This window comes from Rhinolophus sinicus, chromosome 17, assembly GCF_057876585.1.
Source record: "Rhinolophus sinicus isolate RSI-liver-muscle chromosome 17, RSI-T2T, whole genome shotgun sequence".
Taxonomy (NCBI): Eukaryota; Metazoa; Chordata; class Mammalia; order Chiroptera; family Rhinolophidae; genus Rhinolophus; species Rhinolophus sinicus.
Window position 1 is genome coordinate 200159408 of NC_142517.1, and position 14118 is coordinate 200173525.

At 42.1% G+C, this 14118-nt stretch overlaps 1 protein-coding gene across 1 annotated transcript in view; it reads left to right on the forward strand.

The window, feature by feature from the left end:
• SGPP2 (sphingosine-1-phosphate phosphatase 2) overlaps positions 1 to 14118 on the forward strand; it is a 106160-nt gene that overhangs the window by 66745 nt on the left and 25297 nt on the right. The window contains exons 3-4 of the mRNA XM_019753681.3: positions 5094 to 5273; positions 7828 to 7917. Of these exons, the coding sequence (XP_019609240.2) occupies positions 5094 to 5273; positions 7828 to 7917 (270 nt within the window). The remainder of the gene's footprint in view (positions 1 to 5093; positions 5274 to 7827; positions 7918 to 14118) is intronic.

The window sequence follows — 14118 nt, forward strand, 5'->3', positions numbered from 1 at the left end:
TTCTCTACCCTCCAACATTTAAAGAATGATATGACTAATTCTTGACTTTTTGAAAATAAATCCATGGACAGATTATAATTCCCAGTTATTCACAATGTTTCTGCCCCATGAGACCTGACACATCCCGTACACTCCTGTTAGTCTCCTGCACCATGATTTCCCAAGGTGGAGAGAGCTATGGGTATTGCCAGAAGGAAGGAAGTTGTTAGAGTTTATCAGAATCTGTGTGTGGATGGAGGGGGGTGGGTGGGTGTCATTTAAAAAGAGCCTGTTGGTGGTCCCTCCATCCTGCAGAGGATGTAGCTTCTCTTAAAATAACAGTGGAGCCTTCATACCTTGGGATGGGGATGCTTTGTGGGGAGGAGGACAAATGGGGGACAGCCAGCAATCTCCATGTATGAAAAATGAATGTGTGGCTTTGTTTTAAAAAACCTTGTAGCTGCTTTACTAGCAATAATGTTGTTTCAATGATCTTCTGTTTTCTAAACTCCTTAGGTTTAATTTATGCTCGTGTAAAGAGTAATGTCCTGTTAATCAGAGATGTGTTTGACATGGTAAATTTGTCATTTTGGAGAAAAGGCACCTTTTTCTCTGCCAGCCCCAGATGAGCCCAGCCATCAACGACAGACCCCAAGTTGGAAGTACTTCCAGGCTGTGAGGATGTGTTTCGTGTTGACAGAATCAATTCACTAGAAAAGCCTTTTATTTGCTTGGTGTCAGCAGTAGACAATCTAGAGAAACGGATTTTCTTCCCACCTATATATTTCCTTTATCCTGTCATCAGGGCAGAAGTAAGAATTTGGCTAATTCCTCATCGGGAAATGCTACTGGGCCCCAACACCACCAGGGGATGCAGCCAGTTTGCTAAGTGTTAATGACTTTTAATTACTTCCTGCCTTACCTCCTCAGAGATTTTTCTTTTACATATAGGCCTTTGGGGCCTGAGCCCAAAGGGATGTAATAGATGATGGAACACAATTTGGTCCCTTTAGGGAGGAGGGCGCTTCAACAATACAGAACTAAGTCCTCCCTTTAGGGCAAGCCCTATCAAGTTAATCATTATGCTTTTTAAATGCAAACTATGTGGAGAAATTGTTCTCTTCTGCCATGGTTCTCTTTTTAATAGATTTCATTTTTTAGAGCAGTTTAGGTTCACAGCAAAAGTGAGTGAAAAGCACAGAGAGCTTCCATATACTCACTACCCCACCCACACAGAGCCTCCAGCATTGTCAACAACCCCCACCAGAGTGGGATGTTTGTCACAACTGACGAAGCTACATTGACACGCCCTGATCACCCAAAGTCTGTCATTCCCATTTGCGTCCTTGTTGTACATTCTATGAGTTTGGACAGATGTACAATGACGCGTATCCACCATTATAGCACCAAACAGGAGAGTTTTATTGCCCCAAGAATCCGCGGTGCTCCACCTGTTAACCCTCCCTTCCCCTGACCCCTGATAACTGCTGGTCTTTGTATGGTCTCCATAGTTTTTCCTTTTCCAAAATGTCAAATAGATGTACTCATACAGTGTGTAGCCTTTTCGGATTCGCTTCTTTCACTTAATAATATGCATTTAAGTTTCCTCCATGTCTTTTCCGGGCTTGAAATCTTACTTCTTTAGTACTGAGAAGATGGCCATCTGTAACCCAGGAAGCAGGCCCTCACCGACACTGTATCTGGCAGTACCTTGATCTTCCACTTCCCATCCTCCAGAGCTGTGAGGAAGACGTTTCTGTTGCTTATTAGCCTCCCAGTCTATGCCACCCAAGCTGGCTAAGACAACCACTGTTTGAAATGTGATTGACATACAATAAACTGCATATACTTAACAGCTTTATTGAGGTGTAATTCACATACTGTAAAATTCATTTAAAGTGTACAATTGAATAATTTTTAGCGTATTCACAAAGTTTACACGTATTTAAAATGTACAACTTGGCACATTTTGACACATGTACATGCCCCTGAAATCATCATCGTAACTAAGATAAATGTGCACCACTCCCAGAAGTCTCCTCACGCCATTTGTAATTCCTTTCCCCTCCCTGGCAACCACTGATCTAGTTTCTGTCCTACGAAGTCATTTGCATTTTCAAGAATTTTATATAAATGAAATTAGTATGTACAGTTATTTTTGGTTTTGGTCTGGCTTCTTTGTTCAGCGTAATTATTTTGAGTTTCATTCGTGCTGTAATATGGTATCGGTAGTTTATTTTTGTTATTGTTGTTGCTGAGAAGTATTCAGTTGTATGATTATACCACAGTTTGTCTATCTACTCACCTATTGATGGAAATTGGGTTGCTAACAGTTTGGGGGCAATTACAAAGATGTCACCATGAACATCCACGTACAAATTTTTGTATGACTTATGCTTTCATTGTTCATAGGTAAATACCTAGGAGTGGCATGGCTGTATTATTTGGAATGCATACGTTTCTCATTTTAAGAACCTGTCAAATTGTATTCCAAAGTGTTTGCCCCATTTTGCATGTACTCCAATGGTGTCTAAGAGTTGCAGGTGCCCTCCAGACTCCCCAACACCATGCCTGGTCAGTCCCGTTCATCTTAGCAGGTCTAGTAGATGAGATGTGGTACACCTCACAGTGGAAACTCTAGTGGTCCTCACCTCCTACGAGTGCCTGCTACATACCCAGCATCATTTCTCCAAGCCTTCGCTCATGCTGTTCTTGCCAGCTGGATACCTCTCTACCCAACTCTCCTCGTAGTTCAACAGTCTTCCTTTAATGCGGAGCCTCAGTGCTCCTGGCCCCCCAGGTTGAGCCAAATTCTGTCTCTACATATACACATACCCATAGAAGTCTGTGGATAATTTTTTTTTGAAGCGTATTTGTATTCTGATGAGGTCGTCTGTTTGTGGGACAGCTTTCCCTACTCGAGGATGGGGCCCGACTGCAAGGCTTGGCACATCATAGGTTCGCTGTAATACATGCAACGGCAGAGACAGGACTTCCCACCCTATGAATGGTCCTCTTCCTGGATGACTTGAAAAATAATAGCTCTATTTTCTCGTGTTTAAAGAGAACCACCATTACAGTGATGGTTTTTAAAATTTATTGATCAGAAACAATGTGTAGCTGTGGTCATATTTTTTAAATGGAATGAACAATTGTCCTCATTCTTAAAAACATCCTTCAAACCTATAAAGTGAATAAATGGAGTCAAACTTACTCATGAATGTCCAGGAAAGTAAATTTTGTCTGGATGAGGTCTCCCAGTCTGTCTTCACTTTATGATCTGAAGGTTTCCTGTCTCCAAGGAATTTAAAGCAACTTTGCGTTAGTCATTATGCCTATAATATTTTGCTTACGTTGGTGAGTGGGGAAGGGACAGGGTTAAAAATATATCTCGAGCAGCTTCTGAGAAAATCTTGGAAGTCAATAGCATCTGTAAGTTTTTCAACTTCCCAGATAATAGTCAGTCTGATTTGGTTTTTACAGGTTCACAGGAGGGAGGCAGAAACATAAAAGAGTGAGCTGGTTTCCAGGACAGTGGTTCCTGGTAATAAGGGGATGGTAAAGAGGTTAAATTTCAAAGTCCGATTAGAAATCGTAGCTATGGAATTCGGAGTGATTGTCACTGAGGCTTTAAAGCCTGTGGATTTGGCCTGCTGTGCACAGACAGTGGTTCTTGGTTTTTAACCCAGAGCAAAGTGTCAGTGGAGCACAAAAACACACGCAGTGCCTTCTGGGGGCTACAGAGTATGCTGGACTAATGCTCAGAATTAACCAGCAACTAAATGAGTTAAAAGAAAGCACCAGAATGTGGGAAACCCTAAGGCAATCTGGCTGACTAATCAAAATTATTTTGAAGTAGTCTTCCCATAGCGGGTTTTGTTCCAAGGCAAGGTAACCCCATCCATCCTGAGCTAAATAAAGCCCTCGTAAGATCAATACAGTCATGGTAAGATGAGAAGTTTTATGATTAAAGCCCATGACAGAGTGACCTGTGCAAGAATACAGTGTAAAGCAGGGCTTCTCAAATTCTCAAGTGCACACACCCACCTGTGAGTCTTGTGAAAATGGGAGTTCCAATTTAGTATGTCCAGCCCGGGGCCTGGGATTCTGCATTTTAAAATAGCACCTGGGTGGGGTGGATGCTGCCATCCTCAGACCACACTTTGAGTTGCAAAAGCAGAGACTTAAGTAAACGGGTTGCTCTCCCCTCTTTTATACCAGATTATGAAATGGTCCTGTAAAGCTCTCTGACAGAATAAATGAGTCTGTTGTTAAGAGTCCTGTTCGTCTCTGGAGGATATGAAAATCAATTCTGATTTCCATCTTCTGATTTAAGAAAAAATGAAGGGGAATGGAAATTTCTTCATTAATGGCACCATGAGTCATTTGAAAAAATTCCAGATTGAGTTGTCTTTATTTTAGGGTTGAAAATACCACACCATTTATTTTACTGATGCTCCTGATTACTGAATGAAGTTAAATTAAATCCAGCACATTGCCTACATATAGCAGGAATAACAGCGACATTCAAAAATGTTTAACTAGAAGTTCCATAAGAACAGTCACTTTTCGGGTTAAAATTTGTAAACAAGGGCTGTCTGATTTGAGTATTAGATTATCTCTAGTGCAGGACCATCCTGAGTTTGGATAGTTACTAGCATGTGGTTGTTTAAAGCACAGGTTTTGAAGTCAAACTCCATGGATTCAAATCCAGTGAGTCCTGCCACTTACTGACTGTATACAATGGTTGGCTCATCTGTAAAATGGGTCTGCACTCTACACGTGTTACAGGATTAAGTGAGGTGATATTTGTAAAGCTCTTAGAACAGTGCTTGGCACCCATATGAGCAATATAAATGTTTGTTAAATATATGACTAAAATAAATAAAGTGAGTTAATGTCATGTCTTAATGGCTCTGTGGAATCCAGAAGGCCTGTGTCTCTTTTTACCAATTGAATATCAGTCTTACAAGGTTATCCCAGTAGGTATCTAGGTCAAAAAGAAAGGTGATATCAGCCAACAAACAGGACAACCCAAAACAAATTCATGAAATCTAGGAGGTCATTAATTTTACTTATTTGGGTAGACTCACCTCAGTCCTTTGGTTTTGCAGCTGGTGATGTATATTGGCCAGGTGGCCAAGGACATCTTGAAGTGGCCCCGCCCCTCCTACCCTCCCGTTGTGAACCTGGAGAAGAGAGTGATGACTGAATATGGAATGCCATCTACGCATGCCATGGCGGCCACCGCCATTTCCTTCACCTTGCTCATCTCCACCATGGACAGATACCAGGTAAGGCGACCTGACACTTCTCCCTCCCGTGTTTGGCTCTCCAACACTGAGGCAGTGGAAAGAGGTTTCACTTCTGAATTTTCTTTTAGAATTGCTTTGAGGGGCTTTGAGGTTTATGACAATAAAGACTATGGGAAGCTGTCAATGACCATTTCTTCCTAAGTCAAGTGACCGTATAATTTAGCATCCCAATCAGTTTGTGCCTAAGGATGAAAATGGACACCGTGCTCATGACACCAGACTGACATGAACTGTCCAGGAACCGGGGTGTTTTGTCTCCCCCATCAGGAAGCAGTTTCACCCTCAGCCACCTGACTAGACAGCACTGGAATCGGTGTTTTCATTTTGTTTGCATCAGACACAGGGAGTTTATGACCCTCCCGGCTGCGATGATTCCACCAAGTCCCCTTGCTAGGCTCCCCAGGGCCCAAGGCAAAAGAGTCTGTGCCCCAAACTATTCCCCAAGGATGCCTCTGCCTCTGGCTGGGGCTCAACCGCTAGAAATAATGGTTCCACGTTTTCTAGAAAACTATCTAAATGACAGAAGGTTAATAAATGTTGAAAATAGAATTTCACTTAATGAATATCTGCTTAGATGCCAGTTATAGTCAGACTTTTTAAAAAGTTACTATTGTTTTGCCTGTCTTAGAACTCTTGCTCTAGGTTTGTGTTTAATGTCATATGTCTTACCTTTGCCCCATTGAAAAATTGAGATTTCCTTAAGTCTAGCAGTCTTGTTTGTGACAGTATTGTTTCGCCCTGCCCCCTTTCCCTAGAAACCCAGGGACATTCCGAATTCCAGTTTGTACAGAGTAGGGGAGTCAGCCTGTTATGGCTGGAAGAGGACAGGCTTGCTTAGTGTTGGGTCTTGGCTCTACCTGGTCACCTAGGGTGAGACCTTAGTTTCCTAAATAGGAAAGAGACAGGTATAAGGAATATCTCCAACTAGGTGTAATCTTGTGTTGTAACTTACTTACATGTCATGCCAGGATCAAAACATGTCTGAGCACCCCAGTACTGTTGGAATTAATTTAATGCAGACTTCTGAGCTATGTTGTGCCCAGTGTCATTTGCACTGAAGGGAGGTAGTGGGGGCCCAGCATCAGCCCCCAGCAGGCTGCTCTCAGCATCAGAGAGGTCTGTAAACATGCTGATGTTAGTTTGGGGAAAAAAACAGCACATAGAGGCTGACTGAAGGAAAACAGCTACCACTGCCACTTATGCACTCATTATAAGGCCACCTGGGCCTTCTTAAAAAATTCTTTTCAGCTCCCATGATGCAATAGTTTTCATAAAGCCTTCTTTCATAAAGCCTTCTGTTGTGGTCTTCTTTCTTATTTAATTTTTAATCATCAATATACTTAGCTATTTGGGGTACTATTCATAAATAGCTCTCTATATGGATTTGTTTATATAAATATAAAGCCCAAACTCTAATTTCAGAATGCATTAACTCATTGATTTTTAACACTCCTTTGATCAAAATATGACACCCAGTTAATAATAAATATTAAGAAAAGACCGACAGCCATGTGTTTTAGTGCTCACATGTTACATTGGAAAGAATATGCTACTCGGTTTCAGAAGATGTGGCTTCTGGTTATGACTCTGTCAGTTACCGGCTCTGTGACCTTGGCAAGTCATTTTGTCTCTCTCGGCCCTGGATAAGGTCCTCAGGATCTAATGTGATGATTGATGGGAAAGTGTCCTTGTGCTAAAGTTCAATGCTAATGTAACTTATTATCATAGTTAAGGTTTCCTCATTTGTAGAATGTGGCTAAATTATAGAACCTACCTCAGAGTCCTGTACAAAGATTAAATGAGATAGTGACTATAAAGTGCTTTGATAGACAGTTTCCTATCAGCTTTATTCTTATCACCATAGAAGACCACAGACATTAGTCCTTGAAGTACGCGGATTACATCATCACGTCTAGTTTATAAGCAGAATATCCATATTTTCTTTCTATGACTCGGCATTAGCCAAATTCTTCTGGCTGCTGTTCCACCAGCAAATGTTGAGATTTAGTAAAGTCTGGACTTTAACCTTGACATCTGTATATAAATATGCCTGTTCTTAGCTTAGGCCCATGGTCCCTGGACTTCCTCAGGAAGTCAGCTGTGGCCAAGTTTTATCAGCACAGCACGTGATGAAGTAGATGATTGGACTTCCAGATTATAGCACTGTCCATCTACCTTGCCCCTTGCTCAAGTGTATACTTCCTAAGTTTTAATCTAAGAATGGGTAGAAATAAATAATTACTCCACTGAAACCGTCAGCACAATGTAGCTATAGATGTGAGCCTTAAAGCCAAGCTCTACTATAGCTTACATTGTGACACTCCCTCCCAGAACTATACTCCTAGGCCTCTTGCCCTTTCTTTCCTCAGTTTTCCCATTTGTCAAATGTTTCAGATCATCAGAATGCTGATCTAGGGCATGCGAGATGGAGACCAGCAGTTACTGGACCAGGAATCCTGTTTCTTTCTATGGCATCTAATTGTGTATGTCTGAGAATGATCCAATGTCCTTGTTTTCTCTCCTCCCCCTGCAGTATCCCTTTGTTTTGGGGCTGGTGATGGCTGTGGTGTTCTCCACATTGGTGTGTCTCAGCAGGCTCTACACTGGGATGCACACGGTCCTGGTAAGACTTTGTGGTTGGGTTTTGGGGTGATTGTCTGAACAGTATTGTAGCTGGTGTGTCAATGTGTTCTTCACACAGTATTTTCATAAAACTATTTGCATATATATATATTTTCCATCAGGCCAGGGAGTGAACTAATTATTATTTTATGTCACATGCATCATAATAATAATAATAAGAAGAAGTCATTGAGATAATACTAAGGAGACTGAACTGGGCTAAACCCTCATGACTTTGAACATTGGCTAGAATGGTGACAGAGAGTTGGGTCATTTATTTTCATGTTGGTTTACTAATGATAAAGCCAGCAGTGCGGGAGAAACATCCAGGGTCAAGGGTGTGAGTGACTGGACACAGTTCCACTCTTAGGCCCTCACAGAGATGGGCCTGAATTTCAAGGGTCTCAGCTGCTCTTGCTGAGTAAGGGTCCCACCATGTCAGAAGAGCCCAGAATCATGGGCTCACTTTCCCCTCTACTGTTCTGGAGGTGGTGGAAGTATAGAGAGACCCACATCTGTGTTTAAAGATCTGTCCATCCTTTTACCATATTAGGAATTTTTTCCAGGGCTGCCAGGCTCAGCACAGTTATAATAAAATTACCTAGAATTCTATTTCCCAGTATGCCAGCCAGCTGCCTTGAAGTTCCAGAGCCTAAGGCTGGCCACGGTTCATCATAGGCATTGTTTATCATCATAATTGGTACAAGAAAGATGTCTTTAAAAAGGAATGGGCCCTTGCTAATTATGTTCCTCTCCGTATGAAGCTCAAGAATTGCATTAGCAAAAGACCCTTGAAGAAATGGCCACCCTTGACTGGCCCTCTTGTTTCTACCTGGTGCCTTAGTGTTGGTTATCCTGGGAAAGGTGGTGGGGCGGGGCTGGAAGGGCAGAAGCAGCAGAGGTGAACAGTTTGAGGGGCAGAGTTTGTCAAAATGAGCAGAGGCACGGAACTGGGAGGAAGTCAGCCCAGAGAAAGGGTGTTGCACTAGATCTGAGAGTAACATCATGCTTTCTTCTTAAAAACACAAATCCTAACTTCTTCTTAAAAACACAAATCAAAGGAGATCGACTAGAGTCAAGTGAGGTACAAAATTGAAAGGACGCCAGACATCTCAGGAATCAAGATAAATCATTTTAATGCAACATTCTAAAAAACTAAAATTAATGCAAAAATATATCCACATTTTAAACAAAGACCAGCTCTGAGCCTGCATAGCCCAGCCTCTTTGCCCAACTCTAATCCTGGACCTACTCTCAGATCTTAAAAATACTACAGGAGCAATTAGGGGCCAAGTTTACTGTTCTACCTACCAAGGCATGTCCCTGCTGTCCCCATCCCATTGAACAGTGTGTCTAGTGGCTTCTTAGACAAGAGCAGGGAAGGGGAGGAGGGCGCTCTCAATTTACTACACTGCTGCTTTACATTATAAAGAGGTTCTCTCCAAATACGGCCACAGATTTAAATATGGAGCGAAGCAGAACTTGGGTGTTGTGGTATTTCTTTTATCTGGGGCTACTTTTTAATTTCCATAGGTTTTAATAAAAAATGATCTTGGGAATCAGGTTAAAATTAAAACCAAAGTAAACACAAGGATGTGGAACTGCAGACATGAATAGAGGATACAGAAAACCCACCTCAATAAAAATACAGCAACATGTCTCTTTTCTTTTTAAAGTGGGTTACAGGCATGGCGAACCAGATATTTGTGGGGAAGATCATTTAGGCTTCTCATTCAGATGCAGGGGGGCCACTCTTTTTGGAGCAGCTGACCTGGGAGAAACCAGAACAAGGGATGGTAGCAACCATTCCTCCCACCCCCTCCCTCTTGTTCCACCATCGCCACCTGGGGCTTCTTTCACACACGATTTTATTTCATAAAGATCTTTGACTCAGGTCCAATCCTCAGTCAGGACCAGAGGTATGGCCCAGGGTATGATGGTACCTAATTTTTAATACCAGAAGGGAACAGTTGGTTTTAATAGTAGGATAGAGTTAAATTGTGGCTTGGTAGTCTTGTTTGTTCAGCAGCAACTTAATAAGCTCCTGCCAGGTGCCAGGCTTGGAGCTAAATCTGGGAGATACTGAGGTAAACAAAAGCTACCTTACCCTCCTGAGTCTTCGAGTCTGTTGATGGAGACAGATGTATAAGGTCTGATTACTGGATATGACAAGCATTATAATTTGCATGGAACAGCTGGGTTAGGCCAACTAAGGTGGCATGCCTCTCCCCTGGAGCCCTTACAATCTCCTGGGACTGCTATACACTAACAGTTCTCAACCTTGGCTGCATATTCAAATCCCATGGAAAGCTTTTAAAGAAATATCTGGGGATATTTGGACATCCCTGTTCATAGTAGCAGCATTATTCCCTATAGCCAAAAGATGGAAGCAAACCCGTGTGTCCATTGACATTGAATTGAATGGATAAACAACATGTAGTACAGATGTACAATGGAATATTATTCAGCCTTAAAAAAGAAGGAAATTCTGACACATGCTGCAACACGGATGAACCTTAAAGACATTATGTTAACTGAACTAAACCAGTCACAAAAAGGCAAATATTATATGATTCCAATATATGAGGTCCTTAGAGTAGCTAAATTCATAGAGACAAAAAGGAGAATGATGGTTGCCCAGGACGGAGGGGAGGGGAGAGTGGGGACTTGTTCTTTAATGGGTACAATTTGGGAAGATGAATAAGTTCTGGAGATTGACAGTGGTGATGGTTGCACAAAAATGTGAGTGTACTTAATGCCAGTTATTCAGGTGGCTGCCTATTTTATGTAAAGGGGTCTCTGTTCATAAAGAGGAAGAGCAATTCATGAGGAGCTTCTCTCGCCCATTAAGAAATCACTCCTGGGATTTTTCTGGTCAAGATGGCAGAGTAGGTAAATGCTGTGATCACCTTTTCTCAGGACCACATCAATTACAACTAAACTACAGAACAACTATCATTGAGAATTGCCTGAAGTCTAGCTGAATCGAAGCCCTGCAAGTACAGACATATAGAAGAAGCCACCTCAAGACTGATAGGAAAGGCAGAGGCATGGAATGGGGTGGCCCCACACCTGTATATGACTATTAAAAATCAGGAAGGATAGCTCAGTTGCAGAGGTACCCCCAATAGGAGCGAGGGGTCCCAGCCTCATTCCAGGCTCCCCAGGGTTCCAGTGCCAGGGAGAGATGTCTCTATAACTTCTGGTTGTGAAAATCCACGGAGACTGTGGCTGAGTGAGATGAGAGTGGCTGGAGTCCCAGGCACTCCTCTTAAAGGGATCATGTACAGATTTACTTGCTGATGGACTCACCCACTCTGAGCTCCAGCACTGGGGCAGCAGCTAGAAAGCCTCCAGGAACCAAACTGCCAAACTTCAGGGTAATGGCTAGAGGGGTAGCTTTATGCTTGAGGGAGGAGCTGGTGGGAGCCATTGTTTCTTTGTTGAGCCCTCCCCTTCCCTGCATGAAGACACAGGCAGATGCCATAGCTGAGTCTCCACCATACTGGCTATCACCTTTCATCTTCCTTGCCTTAGTGATTCCTTGAGACCCTGCCTCACCCAACTTTGGGGCACACCCAAGCTGCTTCCAGTGGCTTTTCTGTACAAACAATCTGTGTTAGCTCATGCTGCAGACTTTCATAAAATCTCTCAAAGGTTCACAAAACCCAAACAAGCAATATGTAAGTTCAGCGTATATTGTACTTCTTGCTGAGCAGCCCTAAGCCTGACATTAGTGACAGCCAGCCTCGGTTCGCAGATCAGCCTCTCAAAGCACCTCCAAGCTCACTGTGGATGGTGGCCATCTGTGGATTGCTTTGTGGCTCATACCAGGTAGCCCTGGGCAAGGTACAGGCTGTGACTAAACTTGACCTGCAATAGGTCCCCTCCCAGGATGCCCCAGAGCTGGCAGGGCCAGTGGCCAGGTTTGGGCCAATCCAGGGCATCACCTGGCTGCCTCCAAGGACACCACACTCAGAGGGCAGACTAGGCAGGCACCAGACTCCCCACTAAAGTGAACCCTGCTCTGTATGGTCATAGCCAGTCCTCACAACCAATCAGTGTGAAGTTGATCTCTCCCACTGACATGTAAACACCAAGGCTCAATTACAACAGGGGGGCATACAGAACCCACATAAGGGACACACCTGGAGCACCAGGCTCTGATGATCAGAGGTACTGCAACACTGGGTCTCACAAGGCACCTACTATGTAAGGCCACTCTACTAAGACCAGGAGGCATAGCAGCTCTACATAAAAACAAATACAGGAAGGCAGCCAAAATGGGGAGAGAAATATGTTCCAAATAAAAGAACAGAACAAAACTCCAGAAAAAGAACTAAACAAAATGGAGAAAAGCAATCTATCCGACACATAGTTCCAAACACCAGTTAAAAAGATGCTCAATGATCTCAGAGAACTTCAACAAAGAGATAGGAAACATAAAAAGGAACCAGTCAGAAGTAAAGAAATACAATAACTGAAATGAAGAATATATTAGAGAGAATCAACAGTAGATTAGATGAAGAAGAGGATCAAATCAGCAATTTGGAAGAGAAGGTAGCAGAAAACACCCAATCAGAACAGCAAAATGAAAAAAGAATCCAAAAAAATGAGGACAGTTTAAGGGACCTGTGGGACAACATCAAGCGTACCAACATTTGCATCATTGGGAGACCAGAAGGAGAAGAGAGAGAGCAAAGAATTGAAAACCTATTTGAAGAAATAATAACAGAAAACTTCCTAACCTGATGAAGGAAATAGATATATAAGCCCAGGAAGCATAGAGAGTCCTAAACAGGATGAACCCAAAGAGGCCCACACCAAGACACATCATAATTAAAATGCCAAAGGTTAAAGACAAAGAAGGAATCTTGAAAGCAGCAAGAGAAAAACAGTTAGTTACCTGCAAGGGAGCTCCCATAATATTGTCTGCTGATTTCTCAACAGAAATTTTGCCAGGCCAGAAGGGATTGGCAGGAAATATTTAAAGTGATGTAAAGCAAGGACCTACACCCAAGATTACTCTATCCAGCAAAGCTATCATTTAGAATCGTAAGACAGATAAAGAGCTTCCCAGACAAGAAAAAGCTAAAGGAGTTCATCACCAAACCAGTATTAAAAGAAATGTTAAAAGGACTTCTTTAAGAAGAAGATAAAAAATATGAGTAGGAAAATGGCAATGAGTACATATCTATCAACATTCACTTTAAATGTAAATGGATTAAATGCTCCAATCAAAAGATAGAGTGGTTGAATGGATAAGACAACAAAACCCTTACATATGCTGCTTACAAGAGACTCACTTCAGATCGGAAGGCACACACAGACTGAAAGTAAAGAGATGGAAAAGATATTTCATGAAAATGGAAACAAACAAAAAGCTGGTGTAGCAATACTTATACCAGACAAAATAGACTTTAAAACAAAGGCTATAAGAAGAGACAAAGAAGGACCCAGTAATCCCAAGTCTGGGTATTTATCCAAAGAAACCCAAAACATACTTTGAGGGATGAATGCATCCATATATTCATTGCAGCATTATTTCCAATGGCCGAAATATGGAGGCAGCCTGGCTGTCTGTCAATAGAAGAATGGATAAAGAGGAGGTGGTACATATATACAATGGAATATTGCTCAGCCATGGAAGGGAATGGGTTCTTGCCATCTGCAGGGTCATGGATGGACCTGGATGTTATTGTCCTGAGTAGAGTATGTCAGACAGAGAAAGGTAGATGCAGTGTGATTTTACTTATATGTGGAATATAAGAACAAAATTAACAAACAAAACAGAAACACACCAATAGATACAACAGAGAACAATTTGATGGCTGCCAGATACGAGGGGTTTGGGGGTGAATGAAAAATCATACAAATTGGTTGTTACAAAGTAGTCATGGGGATGTAGGGTATAGCATAAGGAATATAGTCAGTAATATTGTAATTATGTATGGTGTCAGATGGGTACTAGATTTATCTGGGTAATAGATGGGAGGGGGCTTGGGGGCAAGGTGAAAAAGGTGAAGGGATTAAGAAGTACAAATCGGTAGTTACAAAATAGTCATGGGGATGTAAGTAAAGTAGAAGTAAAGCATAGAGAGTATAGTTGATAATATGGTAATAACTACATATAGTTCCAGGTGAGTACTAACTAGACTAGTCAGGGGTATTATTTCTTAAATTATGCAAATGTATAACCATG